Here is a 25,156-nt window from a genome sequence, read left to right as displayed (position 1 = left end):
TGCTCATTTCACTTAGTGGTCCCGTTTCCGGGGGGTGTGCTACAGATGGTGGGGCGGGGGTGGGTATAATGTGTCTCTCTCTTCCAACATGGGAGATCGAGTTTGCTCAGAAAAACGTCACCTGCAAAGAGGATTTTACAGGAAACATTATATTAGCAGTAATACAAGTATGGAAAGGAAGATATAATTGTGTTTTTGAGCACGTGATATGTCCCAGCCATTACGTTGGAAGTAGTCCACTCCCAACTAATTGTGGAAGCAATGGTACGACTCCTGCCTCCTGTATTTTGTGGAGGAGGAGTATGAGGAAACTGAAATTTAGAGGTTAGGAGCAGTTGTGATAGAAAGAGGTCAGTTTTGAGATTACCATAAGCCTGCGTTTTCTATTTTCTTGTTGACCTGAGTGGTGGGGTTTAGGGAGTGTTAGTATTCGATATTCTTTTCAAAGCGCCACAAGACCTTGCTTCACAGTTACTCGGCTTCTGTGGAAAATTTTCCTAATGTCAGGAGTCCACCCTGAATAGGCTCTCCAGAGAATCCTGCCAGGGCGGACGTTTTCTCCATTCTGTGGCAGAACACCAGCCATGAAGTTACCGGCAGGGGCTGGGGGCCCAGCTCTGCCCTGAATTTGCTGTTTGACCTTGGCCAGAAGCCATGGGAATGATGGCTGCGGCCCTGCTGTCCGTCAGGAGGCCCTGTTTGGGTGTCACGTGAGGTGATGTGAGTGTGGACTGTCGGGTTCTCTCTAGGAAGAGCTGGTCTAGTCATCGTGGGGGGTGTAGCTGTTTATTTCCAGGACAGTTTTTGACTTGCACTCAAGTTATACCTCCTTGGGCCTCAGGACTTGATTTGTAAAATGAGGTCAGTGTGTAGAACGATTGCTGATTCTTTGCAGTCTGGAACCCAGGCCTATATTACTGTAAGTCAGGCCAGTCACCTTAGAGTGTCTACCACCAATAAGGAAGAGAGGGCTCCTGGAGCCATTGGTCTGGGACACACCTCCTCTCCCCTGTCACCAGGGGAGAGAGGACCTCCAACCAGTCACTTCTCTCTAAGCATGAATGTGCTCATCCACAAGGTGGGGATCACAGCATCATCGGGGGCGGGGGAGGATTTTTCCACGTGGCATACTTCAAACAATGCCTGGCTCAGAGTAAGCACCCCGTGAGGGGGAGCCATCACTGTAATTGCCACCACCACCACCACCACCACCACCATCATCATGGAATTCGGGTGGGGAGAAGACCTTTACAGTTGCTTAGTTCTGGGCTCTTTCTTAAAAGATTAAAAAAAATGGAACCCTCCAGAGGCGAGGTCACTTTCCAAAGTGGTAGCTAGGATTAAGGTGTTCCAACTCTTAGTCTGGAGCTCTTTCCATCACTCGACACTCGCTATGATAGTTAGAATTTTTCTCTCGTTTTATCCCATTCTGCATGCATTAAACATAAGCCCTGGTTCAGTAGTACAGAACAAGAGCAAACTGCTTCCGTCAGGCCCAAGTAGTTTAGATCAGATAAGGAGAAAATGGGGCAGAGAGAATTCCATGGGCCTCTGCCACAGCAGCCTGTGCGACCTTGCCCAAGGTTGCACTCTGCCTCGATTGCCCCTTCCCTAAAAGAGAGCGCTGCTCAGCCAGCCCTGATGCCCCCTTATCTCTCAGAATACTATGAAGAATTTCTTCACTTCTATAGCCGTTACAGTCCAGGAAGTAGTGTGCCAACCAAAGACACAGATACTCTGATTTTGGAAAACTTTAAAAATAGGAAGGAAGTTTGTTTAGCAGAATGCACAATTGTAGGCCCGCTGAAGGCAGAGAATGGTATTTTGCGGAAGTTCTTTTCACAGGGTGGACCCAAAGGAAATCAGTCATTAGGTGAAAATACCCTGCAAGGTCTTTGAGACCATATTTGCTTAGAGACATTCACAGAAGTCTCTTGTGATAGTTTCCATTGTATCAGGCTTTTTGTTTTTTTTATACGTGTAAATTTCCAAAGTTAGAGATCTAATTGTAAAATTTCACTTTAGAAGCACAAACCACAAGCTCACTCTGCACTGATTTTTAATGAATTAACTGTATAGTGGGCATGAAATAGTGCTAATACATTTACTATGGTCACAGCCTTTTTTATAGTTCCAGAAACTTCTGTGTCACTGAGTTTCTAGGTGAGTAGAAGGGGTGGATTCTTTTCCCAGTTTTGAAAATATTGTGTTGGCCAAGAAGGCCATTACGTTTTTACCTTATGATGCTGGCTGTAGTAGTGCTTAGTTGTCTTTAACTTCATTCGAGACAATTGTGTTAGATTGTATGGTGACAGCTATGACATCAGCGTGCGTTTAAAAAAACTTACCAAGTTGGTGAATTTTTGTACAGCGACTTTAATATTGAAGATGGAAGAAAATATGCAACATTTTTGGCATATTATGCTTTACTATTTCAAGAAAGGTAAAAATACAGCTCAAACACGAAAAAGACTTGTGCAGTCTTGTATGGAGAAAGTACTGTGACTGATGGAACATGTCAAAAATGGTTTGCAAAGTTCCTTGATACTTTTGATGTTTTGGCCAAATAATTCTTTGCTGTAGGGCTGTCTTATGCACTGGAAGATGTTTTAGCAGGACCCCTGGCCTCTACCCACTAGAAGCCAATAGCAGGAGATAGCTGATATACTCAAAATATCCACATCAATAGTTATTGGTGAAAATGAAAAATGTATCTTTTAATGAATGGAAGAAAAACTAAGTGGACTTTTTGGCCAACCCAATACATGGGCAAAGGCATTTAGGTAGATATTCAAAGGAGCAGAAGCCCAGATTTTTTCTGAGTGCATTTGAATGAATGACCGAGCTCCATGCGCCAGTTGATGACTAGGAAACTCACGGGGAAGAGAAGATTGTGGGGGCGGGGTGTGGGACCGCGGTGTGGGACCGCGGTGTTCCGAAGGTCGGGCCAGGTTGGTGTTTGGTAGAGATGAGAGAGAAGCCTCAGGTTTGTGCATGGCAGACCGCGCTCTCAGAGCTGTGTTTCTGGCAGACGAGGCTGTCAGTGGAGAGAGGGGCGAGCGGTAGAGGCGCTGGGAGAGGCCAGGGGCAGGGCCGCCCGTCAGGGGACTTGCTGCGACCTGGCTGAGTAGTGCAGGCCAATTCGGGTTTGGGGCTCATTGCGAGAGAGCTGATGGAAAGACGGAGTGAGGAGAGAGGAGAGTAGAAGCCACCTTCCAGGTGTCAAAATGAGTTACCTAGAAGGTGTCTGGGAGACAAGGAGGAAGCAGAGAGGCCCGTTTTAGGGCAAAGAGGGTGAGCTTGATTTGGATGTTTTCAGGTCAGGGTGCCTGAAGCCTGGGTGATGCTTAAAGAAGTGCTTGGGAATTTGAGTCAAGTTTAGGAAAGAATTCAGAGCTTACGATGTTTTATAAATTAAGAAACTATTGGAAGGACACTAGACTTTGGATGGTGAGTGCCTAATGCAGTGTGCAGATGAGGTATTGTAGAATTGTGTATTTGAAACCTATGTAATTAGTGACCAGTGTAACCCCAATAAATTCAACAACAGAGAAAGGAGTAAAAAAGAAAGAAGAAAACTCTTTTTTTTGGTCTTCGGGTAGTGGCTGAGGTCCCTGGAGAGAGATGGAAGGAGCAGAACACCAAAGAATCTTCTCCAAGACGTCTGGGAACAGAGCTCATTTACCAAATACATCCTGAATGAGGTAGTGACATTATTCAGACTGCCTTACCCCATCCCTCCCCTTAGGGCTTCTCTTTATTTTATTGTTTCGTCTTATCCTTGTAAATCAAGATGAAGTCTCACTTTTGAAAACAGCAGGATTCAGAGAGTACAGGTCCCACTTGGTGGGTGGACTTCTTGTTCCTTGACTGCCGAGTTGATGGAGGGGAGACCAGAGTTGAGTGTCAGGGAGGCACTGAAGCTCCTGCTCGCACAGGAGTCATTCCCTTGGCCTGGGACACAGCAAAGGTTTGGATGCACTCCTGGCGGCCGATCTGGGCTGGCACAGCCAGCCTTTAAAGCTTGTCAGCCTTGGTTTCCGTGTTGGTTCTCGAGGAATGTTCCCGATTTCAAATATCTGGTCTTGTGAAGACGAAGCCCCTACCCCTGGAGGAGCAGCCCTGCAGGGCAGGGAGAGGGGGAGCTGGGCGTGCCCACTGCCACAGTTCTCAGTGCCTGTCTTCACAGGAGCCCTAGACGTGGGCAACTGAAAGTCTGACTTTGAGCAGTGTGGACGTGCTCCGTGCGTCCGGTTCTCCAACCTCCTCAAGGATGTGCTCAGTGTTCCATAAGAAGTCCGTACCACTTTACAGAGATCTAATGGAAGATTTTTATCCTCCGAGGCTAAGCAGAAATTTTTCTCACTTTGTCTCACCTTCTTTCACATTTATGGGAGGACGTGCTCATGCCCCTTCCCTGTGACAGATTTGTGAGAGCAGTGGCAGGTGTCCTGTCCTCCCTTCCCAAGCTGGAAGCCCAGAGCTCCTTCCCCCAGTCTCAGTTCATGGAATTGCAGGCACCGTGGGACTCACATTGCTGCCCCCTTCAAAGTCTGCTGTAACCAAACGTGAAACTCCCCACATGGCTGGATTTGCAGGAAGGACTGGTCAGGCTGTGGCCACTCTCCTAACTTAAGGGTGGCACTTCTCCTAATTCTTTCAGTATCCAGGTCATTTTGCTAGCTTATCCTAGACTTAAGTCAACAAAACCCTCCAGTCGTTTTCACATGAACGTTGGCAAGCTGCGCCTATCCCATGGGTACTTACCCAGCTGAGGTTTTTGTTGCTGTTGTCCTTTTGCAACTTATATATAATACTTTACATCCGTCCCCGTGTTCCTGATGTTGGGATTTTTAGGCTTGTTTTTTTCACTTTGTTAGCTAATGTTTTTTAAATGGTAGTGACATAAAGAGTACCAGGTATAAAGAGTACTGTAGTTCAGTCAATAATATTGTAATCACTATGTATGGTACCATGTGGTACTTGAAATACCTGGGGGTGGGGGATCACTTTATGAAGTATATGATTGTCTAACTACTATGCTGTATACCTGAAACTAATACAAAATAATATTGAATGGGCCCTGGCTGGGTAGCTCGGTTGGTTAAAGCATTGTCCTGATACTTCAAGGTGGGGATTTGATCCCAGGTCAGGGCACATATAAGAAGCAACGTCTGAGTGCATAAATGGGTCAAACAACAAATTGATGTTTCTCTTTTTCTTCCCCTCTCTCTTTTAAATCAAAATAAAAAATAAAAATATTGAATGTAAACTAATTGAAAAATAAAATTGAAATGCTGTAGTTTATGCCCTTCAGTATGACAATGGCCTTGGAGCAGGTGGCCGGGAGGGGTGCTTGGGTGAGATCAAATGTCGTTTCCTGCACGCCGGGAGCACAGGCAGGGCAGGGAGGAGGAGAAGTGTTAGCTGAGGGCTGGCGCTGGCTGTGCCTTCGGGCCTGGACAACTTCATTCTCTGTGCAGTTTGGGACTGTTTCATTTCTGTCTTGTGTGTGGCTTTGATTGATTCCCTTCTCTAAAATCAGGGAGAAAACATTTGCCACTTAATTCTGCTTTTGAGGTATCATGTGCTAGGATATAATGGGTTCTATAACATTTATCAAAGTTATCTAACATTTATAATTTCTGAGGAGCAGCAAATACTATTGTTCTTGTTATACTTGGTATTATATAAAGTATAAAATATCTAAGTGGAAAATAAATTAGACCAACTCTAATATGCTGTATTGGTCAAAGTTCTGATTTGTTCGTTGATCAAGACTGAAGAAAAAAGAATGGCTACTTGGTAAGAATAGTTTATTTCAAGAAAAGCACTACAATGAGAAGAGGTAAAGGCTTGTTTCTACCAATCTGAATGAAGTTCACATTCTTTTTTTAAAATATTTTTTAAATATTTATTTATTTATTTTTAGAGAGAGAAGAAGGGAAGGAGAAAGAGTGGGAGAGAAATATCAATGTGCGGTTGCCTCTCGTGAGTCCCCCACCGGGGACCTGGCCTGCAACCCAGGCATGTGCCCTGACTGGGAATCAAACCCGTGACCCCCTGCTTCGCAGGCCCGTGCTCAATCCACTGAGCTACACCAGCCAGGGCTAAAGTTCAGCATTCTTGAACACATGTGACAGGGTTTATTCAGGAATGCAGTTACTGCTGTAAAAGCTACTGTGGCATACTTAAAAACTGTGAGTGATTGATACACAGTTGACTCTTAAAGAATAAGGGTTTAGTGGCACTGACCCTCATGTAATTGAAAATCTGCATATAATTTTTGACTCCCCCCAAACTTAAGTTGTCCCTCAGTATCCAAGCCCCACTGGGGATTGGTTCTAGGACCCCTTGCACATGACAGAAGCCCTGGATGCTCAGGTCCCCTGTATAAAATGGTGTAGGTCAGTGCACACAGTCTGCTCGGGCACCATGGACTTCCAACTGCTGATGGAAGACAGTACAAGGGGCAGCTGTATTTATAAGACATACCAGAACTCACTGTGATGATCACGCATTAGTAACTTTGGATTTTTAACATTGGCTTGGAAACGATCACCGACCTCCCAGATGTGGGTGACAGGGCTGTGACGGGGCTGCTCTGTATATTTGTGCATAGGGCAGCCAGCCAACGGCAAAAGTAGGGGCTGAGATGCAGCCCGTACTCGGCTTACTGAAGTCTGTTACCCAGGGTTTCTGTCTGTGACGGGGAGGCAGACAGAGCTCTGGCTTTTAATAGTCTGAACAAAAGCCCTGTTTACGTGAGGGGGGTAGCTCTGTGCTAGGATGATTTTGTGCTTAAAAAGTTAACATCGCTGTTGTCAACACGATTCCCTACTGGGCCCACAAGTGTAATGTTTTGAATCACATTCGTTTTACTGCATTTTCTGGGAAGTAATAGGAGTATTTATCTGATTAACGAGGCTAATGATTTCTCTAAACTAATGTTTGAGTTGTTCATAAAGTAGATCAGTTCTCACTATTATCACAATTTTGATTTAAGCTACAGATTTTTGTCTTAAGTACCTATTCATATACAAGGACACTCTTTCAATTATTGCTTTTAGACTTCTAAAGCTTTTGGTTTCTGCAGGTATTGAAGTTTATTTTTTGGATTGTTTTTCACGATTTAAAGACTCTTGTACGTTATGTAGCGAAGCATTTGAGGCATGGGGAAATGTATGCTATTTCACTTATATATTGAAATTATTTATTATATATTTAAGATGATTTTTTTTCCTTTCTCCAAATAATTTTGCCCCTGGAAGTCCTTATCTAATTAACAGTAGACAGTAACCTCTAAAAGGTCCTGAAGTTTAAGGACAATGTACTTTTTTTAAAATTAAAAATAACCTTTTGTAAGATTATAGAAGCAAGATGTGATGATTATAGAAAACAACATACTGATCAGCAAAAAGAACAGACCCGACCGCGTTCACGATGAACACAGGTCGCCTCTCCCCGGTCTTTCTGGTTGACAAGCGCTGATTTAAGTTGTATCTCTTTTGCTGGAAATAAGCAGAAGAAGTAACAGCTCTCTTCATAAACACCCACTTTTTTTCCGTCTGTCGGATTTCTGGCCAGAACGCCCAAGTGGACCCAGAGTAGCTGGTGAGAGGGGTGATTCCCGGAGCACACACACCCTAGTTTCACCGTCTGCACAATTTCCATTTTCTGTTCAGGAATAAAATGTTTAATCTATGAATACCTATTGAATTGTAATTTGTGTTCATATTTCTGGGGTTTTTTGGTGGTTTTTTTTTTTTTGGTCTTAGCTTTTCCATCCAACCAACCAGCTGCCAGTTCTGGCCAGTTTCACCTTCCAAATCATTCTTAATTTTCTCCTCTCCTTCTGTCTTACTACTGCCCTCATGAGGTGGTCATTTCTTTCTCCCCAGGGGCTCATGTATTCCTTCATCATTCACTTCCTCAGTCTGAGTGTGAGGTACTGAACTGGTGACAAGGCCCCTGCCTCCAGGGACTGACCATCCCATTGGGGGCGAAGGCAGGTAACTAAGCTGTTTCTACCCAACATCCTTGTTCTGTCTGGCAAACCCGCCTCTACACAGCAGCCACGTGCCCGGTCGGACGTGTGAAGTGGACTGGCTGTGCCCATCCCTGTCTCTGCATTTGTCGGCAGCCTGGGGCCGGGGGTGCTGGGCCTGCACCCCCTCCTCACCTCCCCGACAGATTGCTCCTGGAAGGCAGCCCCGGCTGCTCTCCTTTGGGCAGGGCCCTGTGACCCCTGCCCTGTCCTGCCCACCCCTGGTGTAGGTGGCCAGCCTCTGTTCAGTGGCTGAGCCAAGGCTCACATTGCATCCTCTTCTGTCTCCACACGGAGCCACGTTCACCTGCAGCCCGGGTGCCCAGTGCTGGTCTGGGAGGGCGTGCGTTTCTGTGAAATGGGAATATTACCCTCCGTCTCCTCAGAGGGTAGGTGGGAGCGTTCGGTGAGAGAACCCGTGGAGAGCACAGTGTCTGGCTTTGGTGAGTGGTGATCGGGGCCTGGGGTACATTTAGCCAGGTTGAAGTGGAGGTGTCAGAAGCCAAGCTTTCTGTCCCACCAATGTATATATGAAATATTGGGGTCACACTTCCTCTACCTAGTACGAGGAAAGGTTAGAAAATGAAGTCATTTTGTTTGTTTCCTCCATTGTAATCTGTAGAGTTTATGTACAATGCTGTGGTGTATTTTCAAGTCAATATATAAATTGAGGTAAATTAGCATTACATTATTCATGCTGTGCTTTAAGGTGGGGAAACAGAAAATTGCCATTTATTTGCCTCTTACATTGAAGTGTCTGTATTCAATAAACATTGACAAAGGCCTGCAGGGTCCATAAGACGGGATCCAGCGACATCCCACCCCAGCCAAACTGCAGTGTGGGTGACAGGCGCTATGACCTGTGTGACCCCGAGGGCCAGCGCCCGGGAGCCCGGGGAATGGATCAGAGGAGGACTTTGAACTGGATCTGGAAGAACCAGATGATAGTGGAGGGTCAGGAAGAACATTCTAGAGTCAAGGCTGCCCTGCTTGCCTACAGTTGTCCAATGTGAGCTGCAACCCAAATGACAGTTGCTTGAAATGAAGATTCAGATTGTTATTTTATCATGTTCTTTCTATTCTCCCACTGGCAGGGATAATAGCAAGTTGATTGAAAATAAGTTTCATCTGTGGATTAGACTAAATTATCATATTCAAGGACTAGCTAGGCAAAAAAATCACATCAGAATTGAGTACTTGTAACATTGGAAAAGAGTTGTAATACCTCTATATTAGTGAAGCTCTTACATTATGTGGAAATTAATTCCATAACTCTAACTAATGGACACTTGAATTTTACCCAATAGAATTTTCTTTCCTTATTGACTGCATCGTGCCATTTTAATATCTCTTTGTAGATTGTGATGGCTGTAGCTTCTGGTGCGGCTTTCTCATTTTCGGTTGGCTTTATGTTTGCCTTGGAATGGGGGAATGACTTTGTCGCATTAGTCATATGTGCAGAGTATACCCACCACCGTCCCCAGAGAGATGACTGCTGGTAGTGTTGATCTGCCTTACCCTTGAGTTAGTTGCAATTTGTTCTCCCAGCTCCCTGGGCTTCCTCCAGTCCTGGGATCTGAGGATGGAAGTCAGGGTGGTGGGGGCTCATGAACTGGGATAGGGAAAAAATGCATCTTCATTTTTACTATCTTCTTACTGAGATTTAACATTGTCTTCAATTATGAATGTAGTAATCCAACCAAGGAGGATAAACAGCTCCTGGGATAGTAACATCAGTCAAATCAGTTATTTTTATGTTGCATGGTAGATGTCACACATTTCTAAAATACGCTGTCTGTGCCCATCATCACTTTGAATCACAGCATTTATTTGACTTGCATCTAGATCTTGTTAAATGTGGTGATAAACACATAATACTATGTCATAATTATTTGGGTAATTCTCTTTTAGTATAATTAAGTTCTATCGTGTTTCCTTGTGTTCTATTTTTTGCATTAAAAAAAACTTATTTTGAGACAGGGCAATAAGGGTCAATCAGAGAGGTCTGCAACACAACATTGAGGAGCCTCTGCTTTGGTCCCTGGGGTGCATTGGAGAGCAGGCATGTCGACATTTGCATAGGGAGGACTGGTAGGAATGTGGGGTATATAATTAAAAGCTCAAATACTGTCTCTCAACCTAAGATGCCTGCTACCCCACACAGCCTTGCCTGTCGCTCCAAACGCAGAGCAACACACAGTGTAACACAGCCTCAGAAGCTCTATGGTCATGGTGCTGTGTATGCTCACCACACACAAAAGGGTGAGACTCCATTCTCTGTAGCAAGGGTTCCCAACCTCAGGCCATTACGGTCCAGGCCTGTTAGGAACTGGGCCACACAGAAGGATGTGTGCTTGAATGTCATGTGCTCAAATCATCCCCAAACCAACCCCCGGCCTCCACCCTGCTCTGTGGAAAAATTGTCTTCCACGTATTGGTCCCTGGTGCCAAAAAGGTTGGGGGCTGCTGCACTGTAGCCTTTGAAAAAATACATGATCTGATTCCCACCCAAACTTGGTCAAAATCAAAATAGGTTAGGCACTTGGAAGGGTCAGACATGAGCTGTGTAGAAAAGTCTTATAATCCAAAAGGACTTAGCCCCAGTGTTTCTGGTTTCTTACTTTCACGGGGCTTGTTCCTCCTGCATGTGTTTGTTGCGTGCATACTGGGTGCAGGCGTTGTGTTAGGGGTGGTACAGATTCATCATGATTCTCTTCTGAAGTCTACTTGAGATAGTTCTTTATCGCCACCAAAAAATCTGGGATTCACAAAAGTTTTGCTTTCAGTTGCAACCATTCACACACTGCACAGATTTATTGAGTTCTTGCTGTGTGCCAGGCACTGCCCTAGGCACCCTGGGCTCCGTTAGTGAGCAAAGTAGACAGTGATTCTCTCTCTCTCAGAGCTGGCATTCAAGCACTGACCTGTTTTGTGCCCCAGAGTTGGCAGGGCTGTCCCAAATATGCCACAAGAGCTGCTCGCCGCGCCTGGACCTGTGAGCGCTTCCCCTCTCCGTCCTGTGGGCCTTGTGTTCAGCTTCCTCCGCCACGGTTTAATCAGAGTTCCTACTCTTAAACATTTGGGGTCACTGGAGAGTGGGGGTGGGTGAGGTTAGGGGGGAGTCCTATTGCCTACAGGACGCTTGGAAATGTGGGAAAATCTTCCAGTGATTGGCATTATCTGCTTCTGGCTGATAGAGACTGAATTTTTGTCATTTATTAGCAGTTCTGTCTGAAAGGTTATTTGAACTGACAACAAGCTGACTGCCTTTAGGTGCTGTTACTTTATTACTTTATTTTTTTAGCTGCTTAGTGGATCCATTTATTCTGCACGTGGTTTTGTGGTAAGGAACCTGGGGAGGGCCCTACCCAGCAGTTTGTCCGTCTGGCTTCTTCATGGGGAGCAGCGAGGTCTAGGTGGCTCACTTCCAAGGTGACATCTTTGCTCACGCGTCCGACGTCTCAGTGTTCCTGGGCTTTTCTTGCTGTCCACCTGGGGACCCCGGACCCCAGGGCTTCTTCGGCGGCTCAGGCTTCTCCGGTACTGTTACTTGTACAGAAGTTTGACTCTTTCTTACTTGGCAAACATGAAGGTAACAGCTAGCATTTATCGGGAGTTAATATACGCTAGGCTGTATTCCAACAACTTCCACACTTACTGTTTAATTTTATCCTGTAAACAACCTGCAGGGTAGCCAGTAACATCCCATTTTGACGGGTGAGGATGCCGAGGTTCTAAGAGGCTGTGTCACCCGCCCAGGCTTGCACGTGAAGCTCGCTGCAGAGTTCGGAGCCCATTTCGGCGTTCCAGTTATAGGACTCCCCAGTAGGCTCTGTCAGCTGGTGGGTAGGTTCATGGCTTCAGCCGGGGCGGGGTTTGGGGCTGACTTTCTCCTAACTGTTGTGACCAGCAGCAGCGAGAGTTCATCTCCGTCTTTTGAAAGGTTATTCTGTTTTAGTTTCTGCTCCCCGATGTCCCTCCTAATGGAATGTTTTCTGCAATCTAGTAAGCAATTCCAAGTTCACTCTCATAATTTCTCCTGCTTTACCTCCCTTCCCACAACACACATACAAACATCTTACATGCCCTACAATGTAACTGGGGATCCCAGACTATTTGTGCAAAGGTTGGGATGCTTATCACCGTTTTCCAAAATGGCTTATTACTGAGCAGAGTTTATGACAAGGAGTGTGAAGTAAATCGGAACTGGATCCGAGTAGGTTTAATATTTTTAAGGCATTCCCATTGTGTATGGCACTCGCAGTCAGCGAAACCGGTGCCGCAGTCCTCAGAAGGGAATGCGGTGGTTCTGTGGGCGTCTGCAGGTCAGCGCTTTACGCCTGTGAGGAGGAGTGTGAGTGTCAGGGCGCTGGCCCTCCCTGTTTTGGTAAAGGAAGTGACCATTTAGTATGCACAAGGAACCACATGCAAGAAAAACCAAACTGTTAACTGGATAATTTCTGGGCTGGGATTATGGGTGGCGTTATATGTTTTTGTTTTTCTTAAAGATTTTATTTATTTATTTTTAGAGAGAAGGGAAGAAAATGAGAAAGAGGGAGAGAAATATTAATGTGTGGTGCCTCTCATGTGCCCCCAAATAGAGGACCTGGCTTGCAACCCATGCACGTGCCCTGACCAGGAATCGAACTGGCGACACTTTGCAGGTTGGCGCTCAATCCAATGAGCCACACCGGCCAGGGCCTATACGTTTGCTTTCTTAGACAACACATGGTTGTATATTAAGCTTGTTATTGGAAATAAAAGATGACTAACGAATGCATTCTGCTGCGGTGTTGTAAAAGGCCAAACAGTCAGAACTTGTTTTTCCTTGGTCCTTCAGGTTGGCTCTCTCACGCCGAGGCAAGATGCCACAGCCCAGCCTGCCTGACCACCCCGGGCTCCTGGTAGGGAGGCAGAGGCAGAGCTCAAGGCGTTCCTCTTCTCCATCCCTTCTGCTCAGTAGCAGCCTGCTGGCGAAAGGTCTTGGTCATAAAACAACTGACCTTTCATTTCAGCCCAGGGATGTCAGCCCCTTTGGCCTAGAGTCACGTTGGCTGGCGGTGACGTGGGAACCCAAACCCCAGGGAATGGGGGAGCAGAGTGTATGTACCAGGAGGGGGAAATTATAGCTATGTTTTCCTCTTAAAACAATGGGATTGCCAGGGAAAGAATTCAAGAGCAAAGCCTCCATTTTCCAGTAGGTGCCTCAGTGCTAGTAAACGGATGCCTTTAGTGTAAGTCCACAGAGTGAAACTAAGGTGCTCTCTGGGGCTGGTTGCACATGAGTCTCGGGTCTTTGCATGTTCTACTGGGAAGTAAAGTTCTGACCTGTGGTACTAGCAGTGAGTGTGTCCCCTCCCAAGTCTGTGTCTCGCCCGCCTGGTGCCTTTCCCAGCTGAGTTACCTGTATTCTGAGACACAGCACAGTTTCCACAGGGACAACTTTGTTTCTTGTTTCTCATTGCTGAGGCTCAGAGTCCTGCACTTGGCACAGGGAGCTCTCTGACATTCAATTCCTTTGGGGGGAAGCAAAGCCTTATCTTTTACCAAAGAAAAAAGGCCTGCCCTAGGAGATCTGGCTGAGACCCAGAGAATTCCTTTGCTGTGTTTTCCATTGAGGTAGATTCTGCTTACAGGTAGGCAAAGGAGGGATGTGACCCTGGAGAGAGGGTAGGGCCACGCGCCACTCCAGAGGCCTGGCACTGAGGCCTGGCACCAGCTCAACTTCAGACCTGAGCTCTGGTGCATGGGGCGGTGGGCTATGTGGGGAAGAAAATTGCCTTTCAAGAGAATCGGAATCGCCTTTGAGTGGCACGTTTAGACCTGTGAGTGGGGCACCATGTAGACACTTTGCAAATAACCCATGGTTTGGGTCCTGTTGTTTAGTCCTTCTGTGTCACATGTGATTACAGACTTTTCTCATTCCCCACAACAGGGAGCACAGGGGGCCTGGGAATCCTGTGTATAACAAGTCATTCAAACGTGAATTCCACTTTGGTCCCGTCCCGACATTTTTCAGTAGGATCTAAAATTTCATGCATTCCCTTTTATAGTGGGAAAAAGTTGAGTCGATTCAGACTCCCTGGGGTCTCTGGTGGCTGGTTTTATTCTAAGAAAAACAGAGCTTGTTAAATATATAAATCACCCTGTTTGCGCATAATAATGTATTTGAGATGTACTCCATACTGCGTTCGTATTTCTGTCTCAACCTGCTGAACGCTCCTACTCCTGCAGCTCTTAGCTCTCACTTTGTTTAGTCCTTTGGGCATTTGTTTATTCCCTCTGTGGGGTCCGAAGGAGGTCTATGTGTCATTTCTCTTTGTATTCCTGGTAGAATTTGGTATGGAGTTTTATATGTAGCAGGAGTGTTAACAGGACATTTAGTTTCAAGTGACAGGCACCCAGTGTAAAATGACATTATCAAAAAGCAGATTTGCTGACACAGGAGTTCCAGTTTTCTAGCTTCAGGTGTATCTGGGTCCTCCACTGTATCAGAAGCGCTATTTTCATCCGCGCTTCCATTCTTTCTCTCCCTGACTTTGCTTCACCTCCTCTGGAACTCTGGCATGCATTTATGCTCGGTGACACCTGCAATTCCAGGCTCATATCCTCAGAACTCTAAGCCCAAAAGCCAGATTTCTCAACCTGGACACTACTGACATCCTGGGCCAGATAATTCTGCCGTCCAGACTCCCCTGTGCGTCCTGGCATGTGCGGCGGCGTGACTGGCCTAGCAGCGTTTCTCACCCTTCGGTTGCAACAACCCAGAATGTCCCCAGACATTGCCAAATATCCGCCAGGGGAGCAGACTTGCCCCTGCTTGAGAATGACCTTGAGCACGGGGCTGGGAAGGCTTTTTGAATTGAGAGTCAAGTCTTGGTGGTAGAAAGAGGCTTTGGTAGAGGATGGGGTAGAAAGCCAGGTGCTCCCTGGTTCTTCTGCTTATTAGCTGGGTAACTTGGGGTTCGTGTCTCCCACATTTCTCACTCAAATTAGATAATGCCTGTGAAAATATTATTTTTTGTGAAGTTTTTATTGCAGTATAGCGCACAACTATACATGTCATGTACTAAGTGACTTCACAGCTTGAATAATCGCACATATCCAGCACCCAGGGGCCCTTCCCAGCCAATCATCCTCCAGAAATAAAGACTGTCCTGCCTCCTCTCATCATAGTTTGGTTTTGCCTTTTTTGAACTTTTGCAAAAATGGAACTATACCTTGTGATTCTTATACCCATGTTTATTCATCATGATGTTTGAGCGTTTATGCATATTATTGCATACCAGAACAGCTTGTTTATCCTCTTGCTGCTCGTTTTCAGTTGTGTGACTGTGCCTCGTACTTTTCAGTTCTGAGATGGGCAGTGGGTTTCTGCCCGTTTCTGGGTTTCCGCTGTTCAAGATGCCACGCTGTCCTCGGACGTAGCTGTCAGTGAGCCCGGGCACATCTCTGCTGTGACCGCTGGGCTGGAACTGCTGGCACCTGCACCAGGGTTGTATTGGGTTGGCCAAAAAAGTCTGTTTAGTTTTTTCCATAAAATAAAAGACACATTTTTTATTTTCACCAGTAACTTTATTGATTTGGATGTTTGAGGTGTCAGCTGTCTCCTGCTATTGGCTTTTAGTGGCTAGAGGCCAGGGGTGCTGCTAAACATCTTCCAGTGCATAAGACAGCCTCACAACAAAGGATTATTTGGCCAAAATGTCAGTAGTACCAAGAAACTTCACAAACCACTTTTGACACTTTTGATCAGTCACAGCACCTTCTCCGTACACCACGCAAATCTTTTTTGCATTTGATTGGATTTTTACCTTTCTTGAGATAATAAAGCATAATATGCCAAAAATGTTGCATAGTTTCTTCCCTCTTCAGTGTTAAAATGGCTGTTCAAAAATTCACCAATTTGGATAAATTTTTTAAAAAATGTACACTGATATGACAGTTCTCACAATACAATCTAACAAAATTGTTTCGAAGGAAGTTGATGACAAATGAGCACTGCTAGAGCCGTCGCATGGAAAAAGCGTAACGGACTTTTTGGCCAACCTAGTAGAAAAGGGACCCCAGTTTCCCTCTCAAAGATATCATAACATACATAACTAATATTGGGTGGTTATTATTAACTGCTAGTTTGTTGTATTTGTGTTTCTTAATCTTTGAGAGATTATTTTGAAGTAAATTTTGATAAAAATTACATAGAGCAGTTTTTTTAAATAAGATATTCATATTCACTCATGTATTTTTTAGCTGAGACCTCTGAAATGCAGTGAATCTGTTTGCCAGATTTGCCTGGCAGTGGTATGAACAGCTCATCGGTGTCTGGGTAGTGGTTCTGTGTTTCCGTCTTCACTGGCTGTTCATCTCGCTGTGTGTGCGGTCTGTGCAGTTGGGCTGCATCTGTGCTGGTGACGCCTTCTAATCGTTTGGGGTATGATGGTGTAGGGGACAGGGCGAGGAGGTGGCCTTCCTTACCTCGGGGCATGGCACAGGGCAGAGGATTAGTCTGGGATTCTGCCCACTGGAACTGTGGGGGCTTCTGAAAACCGCAGGTGCCAGAGCCCCACCACCGAGCTGAACTGGCTGCTTCATCTGCACTGGGGTGGGGCTCGGCGTTCATTTTTTAAAATACTATCCATTCCAGTGTGCAGCCACGCTTGGGTCGTCCGTGAATATGCCAAGTGAAGAGGGTTTGACTGCGGGGACCAGTGTTCTCAGGTTGAACATTCAGTGATTCCTTCCAAGATTTCTGTCAATATTTATACTAACCAATCAGAATGTTTTGACTTCTAAAACTTGTTTTAGAAAACTTAAAAAAATAATTTTATAATCTTTCAGTGGTATCTTCTTCCACTCTTTCACTCCCTTTCTTACCGTCCGCCTGTGCCTTTTGTTCACTCTGGCAGCGGTTAAATCACTGCTTAGGTTGGATTTTAGCCCTACTGTTTTAGAGGTTTGCAGAAATGTGTTGGCTTAATCAAAAGGTTGTGGTGAACCTTTCAAACGAATATTTTGGAGTATGACGCTGAGTGTGTGTTTGCATAGACTCTTTCCATGTGGTCTGAAAGCCACATTTATCCAGTTTGCCATTTCAGAGCTAGGGAAGCTGAATACTACTACTGTTTAACACGATGAAAGATATGAGTGGGTGCAGGTGTGTGGCCCCACGTTAGGGCCCAGCAGTCATTAGCGTTTCGTATGTGCCAGATGCTTCCTCAGCCAGCTAATGAGCCCGTCTGATCTCTCTTTGGGGGAGATGTAGCACATTAATCTGACCTTGTGGCTAATTGTAAGCACAAAGCAGGAGTTGAGACCTCTCTACTCAGGACAAGCCGTCTCTGGCACCCGTTCTGTGCCTTACTCACGGTTTGTGTTCTAGCATCTGTCACAGTGCATTGAAAATTACACATGAAGATCAGTCTCTTTCCTCCCGCACGTCCAGCCTCGGGTGTCAGGAGGAATCACGTCTTACTCACTGGACGAGGTGCTGTCGCATCTTTGTGTTGGATCTGATCTCGGCAGGCCAGACTGCGGGGTAGAAATGCTCACGCGCGTCCTGTCTAGATACTGTCAGGTGCTTTATTCTCTTTAAATGATTTAAGACAGAGTGAGGAGGTAGGAAAGACTTGATTTAATTTAGTGTTCTCCCTTTATTTACCTTATCACCCCCCAAAATAAAAGAAAACCCACAAACACTTAATTATCACCAAAAACAAAACTGTGCCTCCCTGAAGTAATTATGCTGAATAATCATTTTCTGTTCGAAGTGCTTGTTTTTAACCCCTTGCAGTGAGCAAACATTTCACCCAAGGGACAAAGGACAATGTGGCCTGTTCTATTTGTGCAGTTTGGGAATGTTTTAATGTAAGTAACAAGAAAAATGGCAGACTTTTAAATACACATACAAACTTCCTTAGATTTATTTAATATTTATTTGTTACTAGTTGGCAGAAAAACAAAAGTGTAAATGTAGAGTAAAATGACTTTCCATTCTAAATTTTGTTTCGGGAGCTCTTTCCTAAGTTCTTGGGAATAAAATTACACTTTGCAGCATATTTATAATCCTTTAAAATCCCCAAATCCTCTAAAAGGAAGTTGACCCAAATGTTCAACAAGAGCTTTGTTTACCGAATGAGCATTTCTGACTCTCTCACAATGTCATTTTCTAGCTACTTAGTAAAAACGATATTCACGGCAGCAGCTTGCTGCATAGACGTCACACTGCCCTGCGCGTTTGTTAGAACAGGAATTCGAAAGACGCTTGTTGTGGCTGTGACACGAGTGCAGATTGACTGCAAAATTGAGCTTTAGTGTAAACCCAGGTGGGTCAGCAGAAGAGTATAGTTCAGTAATATCGCGCGCCTGAACTGGGCCTCTTCAGTGTGGAAAGTTCCTATTTGTTGTGATCCCTAACGTAAAGGGAAATAAAACCAGACCTTAAGGCCTGTGGAATTTATCCCAGTAAAATGTTTTTCAGATTCTTGTTTTTGCTTTGGTTAATTTTGATTTACTTTATCTGCTTATCTGCAGTTAGCAGTGACGTAGATATTATTACTGCTACTAAACTAAAAAAAGATTTTTGTTACAAGTACCCAGATCGTATCAGTGGGAATGAATTCCACTGGCCTCAGCATATCTGCCCTAAAAGGGTCTGTGTATTTGTAAATATTGTAACTGGAGGTGTATGTTCTCCTGGAGACTGAAGTTGACCTTGAGACATTTTTCAGTTAAGTTGGCTACTTTTGGGGGGTTAGTATTAGCATCCCCCTTTATTTTTGTGTGTCTCAGTCATCTGCCAGTTCCCGAAGACCTGTCTCGGCCCTTGGGTATTCCCGGTCATCGCCTCCCCCTTTCTCGAAGTGAGAGTGCCGGCTTCCCCTGCACCTCTGACATCATCCTTGCCTGCCTGCCTGCCTGCCTTCCTGCTTCTCTGCCCAAAATGTCGGTATATCCCGAGGTCTCATCTTGGCTCCCTTCCTTTACTTTCCCTTTTTCTCTTTCCAAGGTGTTGACATCAGAATCTAGATCTCCTGTCACAGGAGCCAGGCCCATTTGTCCATCTGCCCACTAGATGCCTTTACTTTCAGGTCGTCCTGGTCTTACTCCACATGTACAGAAGCAGAACTCATTGTAGTATCTCTCCCCAACTTGCTTCTTTTCTGTATTTCTGACTTGGGCGAATAGCACAACCATCTGCCAAGAAGTCTAAGCCGGAGCCCTGCAAGTCCTGTGCAGTCCTCAGTACCCTCGCCTCCTCCTCCTAGGTGACCACCAGGTCCTTTGGATTCTGCCTTCCAGATTCTATCTATCTATCTATCTATCTATCTATCTATTTATTTATTTATTTATCTATTTTAGAGAGAGGGGAAGGGAAGGACAAAGAGGGGGAGAGAAACCTCAATGTGTGGTTGCCTCTTGCACACCCTTGGCTGGGGCCCTGGTCTGCAACCCAGGCATGTGCCCTGACTGGGAATCAACCTGCAACCCTTTCATTTGCAGGCCTGCGCTCAATCCACTGAGCCACACCACCCAGGTGTCTTCCAGATTCTTTTATTCATCCTTTCTCTCCATCTTCAGTGCTGGCTCTTAGCTCAGCTCCTAGCAGGCCCTGTGCCAATTTTCCAGGATCTCCACTCCCTTCCCAAGCAGGGCTGGCTTTCGTTCATCTCTCATTTCTGAATCCCTGCCTCCTGGCATTGAGTCATACCTGGGAAAATGTTTGGAATCAAATGAAGTGAATGATCCAGTGCGCTCATGTAACAAGTAACAGTGTAGGTGAGTCCAGGACAGAGTTATGAAGAATGGGGAATTCAGGATTTCCTCCCACGGGGCCATTATGCCCTCCTTTTTCAGGAAGCAGCACCCAGGTCTGTTCTGGTAATGGAACTAAACAGTCAGTGGAGGTTTACACAATTACACACATTTGGAGCCCATTCTTTATTTAAACAGTCTGCTAGTATACTTGAGTGATTTATAGTAATCTTTAAACATTAGGTTTTTAACTGTCTATGATTTATTGTTGAAACTATGTTTGGCAATATGACTTCAAAAATTGTTAAATTGTTATATTCTTCTGGTCAGGATCCCAGTGATTTTTTAACCCCAATTATACCGACATCACACGTAGCTCACCAGAGCAGGGAGAGGCAGGCACTGATCTTTGATGTCAGCGTGTCGTTTTAAGACTGATGAAAGTGTGGAAGACATTGGTGGTTGGAAAAATGACCATAGCTCGCGCCAAAGTACAGTGTACTCTTTATACCTCTTTTGACCCTGCGATGCAAGGACACAGATACATCCTCTGCTTTGTGTCTTACCTAAGTCTGTGCCATTTATTACTGAGTCCCCGTAAGTGCATGCGACTTCACACATTTTCTCCTGTCTTTGGTATATAGTGAAAAACACCATTACTCACTTCAGATGCAGTGGGTGGCCTAGCGTACAGAAACGTCAGTTATTTTAAGAAACCTCGGAAGACTGAGTAATGTTTGAGTTTTCTGTTCAGAGAGTGGTTAATGATTGGGAAGACATATGACTCCTGGTAAAATAATTTCACACTCTATGCAAGGTTCCTTACTTGCATAAATTGGCTGTTTTTCTTTGAAAAAAAACATTATTCTTTACCTCACAGAAACAACTTTTAACTGAAAAATCTTAAGCAATTTTTTTTGGTCAAAGAGAGAAACAGAGGCTGTCATTGCCAGTGTCCTGGGGTCACGAGCTAGCCAAGGTGTGAAGGAAACCTAGACTTCCGACCTCTTTCTTCTTGTTTCCCCATCTTTTTTCCATACTGACAAATAATTTTAGGCCTCCACGTGATGCCCAGTTGTTTGGCAGTGGGGGAAGGAGCTGTGCTGCAGCGTCAGCAGGTAGTTCGGAGACACGGTTGGTATCTGCTGACATTTCTCCTTATTTAGTATCATTTAGGTTTTATGCTACAGTAATCAATTTTTTAAATGTAAAATACCCCTATAGATATTTTGGTCTTTATATGATAAAGCACCTCGAAAGGATGTATCATAACCTTCTGTGGCAGAGAGGTGCTCCATATAAAATCACAGAGAGAAAGGTCATTTGAGTCACTGGGTCTTCGGGGATTATGTCATGAGCCCAGAACATAAGTATACTTTTAAAATCTGTTAAAACCACCCCTCTTTACGGTATATATTGATCTTTGACCTGAGTTGAAAAGGTTTCCTTTTTTTCCTTCCCTATGATGTTGTTTAAAAGGCATTGGCCTATTGGTGTTGGGCTTTAAGTGGAATTTTCTTACATAGGACAAAGAAAAACATAGCTCTGGGTGTTAGGTCATGACAGTAACTAGGCACTACCTTGTGAAGATGGAATCCATGCCGGTCTCATGTTAGTGCCATGGCTGTAGACACATCGTCCAGACGATGGCGCAGATGCCAGTCACTGGGTGACAGGTTCATCTTCCTGTCTGCGCTGCTTGGAGGGATCTTGTCCTAAGCCGATGATGAGAGGGTGGAGCAGTCAGGATGACGATAGCACAGGAGAGCGTTCTGTTCGTTCTCTTGATTGTGACTTTACCTTGAACCCAAAGGCTTTGGAGCCTCCTTGGGTAGAAGCCCCCGTGTGTTGCTGTAATAATGACCCCGCTGTGGTTGCTTACTCTTTGATGAAAACCTTCGAGCTTTGCAGTTAATATTATTCAACTGTGAGGAAATATAGGACTCCCCATTGAAGAAAATAATGACGTTCATGTTTTATAAGATTGTTTCAGTCTTGTCATCCTCCTCCCAACCATTTACTATGGAAGACTTTTCAAGGTGCACTGCCATGAAATCTAGAGTAAACGCATAGTATTTTGGTGAGCCACCGTGGGGATAAAACTCTCTGGGAGGTGACACCTTCTCCAGAGAGGACCTTTGGTTTTGGAGTGGGACCAGCCTGCGTTTGAATGCTAGGCTTGCCGCGTCGGTTGGGTGTCTGGGGGACAGTTGACAACCCTGTAGGGTGTAGTGGGCATGCGAATCCTCTCGTGTAGCCCCTTGTCTGTAAGAGGTGCTTGACAAATACGGCTCTTCCTCTCTCCTCTGTGCAACTTGTGTATTTTCTGCCCATGGAAGGGCAGACTTCTTTTTCTAGAAGTCCGGTAAACTGGCAGACAAATGCCAGAGAAGGAATGTGCAGAGTCCCTGTTGAGCCCTCCCTTTTCTGGTACCCTGTGGGGGAGTGTGTGGTGGAGCCAGGGAGAGCGTGGTTTTGGCTCACTCTGCCTGCGACTGCTGACTACTGCGTGTTCCGAGGTAACACTCCGTCCTCTCTCCGCAGGTGCCTGAGATCATCAGCTCCATCCGCCAGGCTGGGAAGATTGCTCGCCAGGAGGAGCTCCATTGCCCGTCGGAGTTTGATGACACGTTCTCCAAGAAGTTCGAGGTGCTCTTCTGTGGCCGCGTGACCGTGGCGCACAAGAAGGCCCCGCCAGCCCTGATTGACGAGTGCATTGAAAAGTTCAATCACATCAGCTGCAGCAGGAAGGCTGAGTGTGACTCTGTCTCCAGGAATTCCGAGACCGCCAGCCCAGCTGGGGGGTTTTCCTTCACCGACAAGGTCCGATCTGTGCTGCAGCCCACCGGGAATGTGGAGCAGGGCCGCTTGCCCATGCGCAAATCCTCCTCGCAGCCTGGCCTGCGCTCTTTGGCCTATAGGAGGGAATTTCAAGATGGAAGCCTTCGAAGCCACAGATTCTTCAGCTCTTTTGAGGAAGGTGACATTGAGAACCACCTCATCAGTGGACACAATATTGTGCAGCCAACAGATATCGAGGAAAATCGAACTATGCTCTTTACGGTAAAATATCACCAAGCCTCGTGCTCATTCCCAGTCTGAGATAACTATTCAAAAGAAAATCTGCTTTGCTGAGCAGAGATGCGTAGTACATTGCTTTGGGATTTATGAGTGAATCCATGTATTTTTATACTGAATAATTCTTTTCTCAGGATAAAATCCCTGCTTTAGTCCTAAGCCTTTGAAGTCATCAAGGGGAAAGACAAAGAGAATCCATTCCCTTGTGTAATTTTTACCTCCCTGCACCGTGGTCGTGGAGGTACCTCTTCAGTGTGGAAAGAACGTAGTTAGTGTGTGCAAAAGAGGTCCAAAAGGGATTTCTAAAAATGTATGTTAATTTCAAGTAATCTATTTCCACAAACTCTTTTTGGAAAATACTCCTTCCTTATTGTTTTTATTAATTTTTAAAGCATTTACTCTTTGTTAATAAGGATCATTGGAATTGGAGATGATGTGATTTTTGAAATTTATACACAGACTGAAATACTAGTTTAGCCAATTGCCCATTCATGTTTTTTTCCGCAAGCTTGATAAACTGCAAATGGATCAAATATCAGAAAAGGAATGGACAGAAAGGCTGTCCCTGGCAGTGGGGTTCCTGGGTCCCATGCTGGCCTGGACTCTTCTGCTTGGGCTCAGCCTCCCAGGGAGTCCCCTGGGTCTGAGATGGTGGGTTCAGAGCTCTCCCAGCAGTGAGCTGGCCTCTCAAGGTGCAGAGAACTGACTGTGCTTGACCCTCCTCTCTGTTTTCTTTGGCTTAAGGCTGACAATCATCCTGGAGAAAGCAAAATATCTTAGATGTTACATGTTGCTTTTGTGCCTCACTTGGGGCAGTGAGATGGCTGAGGGATAAGGGAGCTGGCTACTGAGGTTAATGCTTTTGGCTGCGTGCAGATTTGAGATCGAGAGAGAGAGTCAGGGTAAAGCGCGCTGATTCCTTCCTCTTTTCATCGTAGACCTAGTCAGCCTTCTGCTTTAATCTATATTTTTAAAAAATCCCTCTTGGTGTCATTAGGAAAGCTGCGTGGTGCATCTGTTTTCAAGTACTTATTGTGTGCCTGCTGCGTGCAGGGTCCCTTGCAATAGAAATACACTAGAAATATAGCAGTGAAGGAGACAGGTGGTCTCTGTCCATGTGGAATTGAGATTCCAGGAAGAGAGACCCACAGCTGATTTCAAGTAATTATCTCATTGCCATTGTCATAAATGCTGCAGAGGGTAAGTAGAGGATGCTGCAAGAGCATCTCTAGCATCAGGGAAGACTTCTCGGAGGAAATGATTCTCACTGAGCAGAGGTTTCAGATTGGAGGACAAGAAGAGAGTCCTGGGTCCAGGCAGCAGTAGGAGAAAGGCCCTGGGCAGGGGCAGGGCACAGGTGGCCGGTGGCCTTTGCAGCTCAGTCCTGTAAGGAAGTCTGTTCTGCTGACCCATGTCAGTAAGACAAACTTGATTTATGCTAACACGCCAAGTTTCAGAAGTCAGGTAGGCAGTACAGGAATGCCTGCACACAGTGTGCACGCAACAAATGGTAGAGTTGTTTTAACAATAATGTAAAAAGACTTTTCAGTAAAAAATCATTAGAAAAGTGGGAAGTTTTAAAAGTGAGCCTCTGTTTTCTGGAAGGTTCCTCCCTGAGGCTTTGTTGCTGACTTTTGGTCCCTCCATCTCCAAGAAGGCCTCTGTCTTATGTAGATCTTGCACTGAGTTGTCCTGTGCCACCCGAATCCGTGGGGTAAAGTAAACCTCTGAAGTGCCTGTTCTGCAGTGAGACAGTCAGAAGTTTATAGGACTTGCCCCTTTATTACTTATTATCGTGGGTCATGAAATGAGAGAGTCTGTGTGATAAATTCAAATTCAGCTTTCATAAGAAGCTGGTTGCTTTTTTTATTTGTCTTTTAAGATCGGTCAATCTGAAGTTTACCTCATCAGCCCTGACACCAAAAAAATAGCATTGGAGAGAAATTTTAAGGAGATTTCCTTTTGTTCTCAGGTAAGTGGAGACGGGTTATTGGCTCAACTGCAGTTGAATTTTTAATGAAGTATTTTAACGTTTGCGCTCCAACAGAAGTGCTAACCATCACCAGGTGGATGTGTTCTCAGTGCCTGATTTGTGTTCTCAGAGTCTTTTTCCTTTGCTTTGGTGCATGGAGGCAAAATAGAAATATAATCGAGGTTAGGAATTTTGGTTTTAGAAACAATAACCTGGAGAAAATGGGTCTACCTTTTATTTTTTTACATTATTGGTAGTCATGTTTCCCAGCGATGATTTCCAGGTGTATATGTGTACATCTCTGTGGT

The 25,156-nt window shown here is 45.2% G+C and overlaps 1 protein-coding gene across 3 annotated transcripts in view; it reads left to right on the top strand.

Annotated features, from left to right (window-relative positions):
* TBC1D1 (TBC1 domain family member 1) overlaps positions 1 to 25,156 on the top strand; it is a 207,603-nt gene that overhangs the window by 79,009 nt on the left and 103,438 nt on the right. For all 3 annotated transcript variants that reach the window (XM_037064349.1, XM_037064350.1, XM_037064351.1), the window contains 2 exons: positions 22,343 to 22,861; positions 24,759 to 24,848. In XM_037064349.1, coding sequence (XP_036920244.1) covers positions 22,343 to 22,861; positions 24,759 to 24,848 — 609 coding nt within the window. The remainder of the gene's footprint in view (positions 1 to 22,342; positions 22,862 to 24,758; positions 24,849 to 25,156) is intronic.

The sequence above is a fragment of the Sturnira hondurensis genome, unplaced genomic scaffold, assembly GCF_014824575.4.
Source record: "Sturnira hondurensis isolate 20B ecotype Veracruz unplaced genomic scaffold, ASM1482457v3 Scaffold0015056, whole genome shotgun sequence".
Taxonomy (NCBI): Eukaryota; Metazoa; Chordata; class Mammalia; order Chiroptera; family Phyllostomidae; genus Sturnira; species Sturnira hondurensis.
Note: the sequence above shows the minus strand (reverse complement) of the source record. Positions and strands in the feature narration are given on the sequence as shown.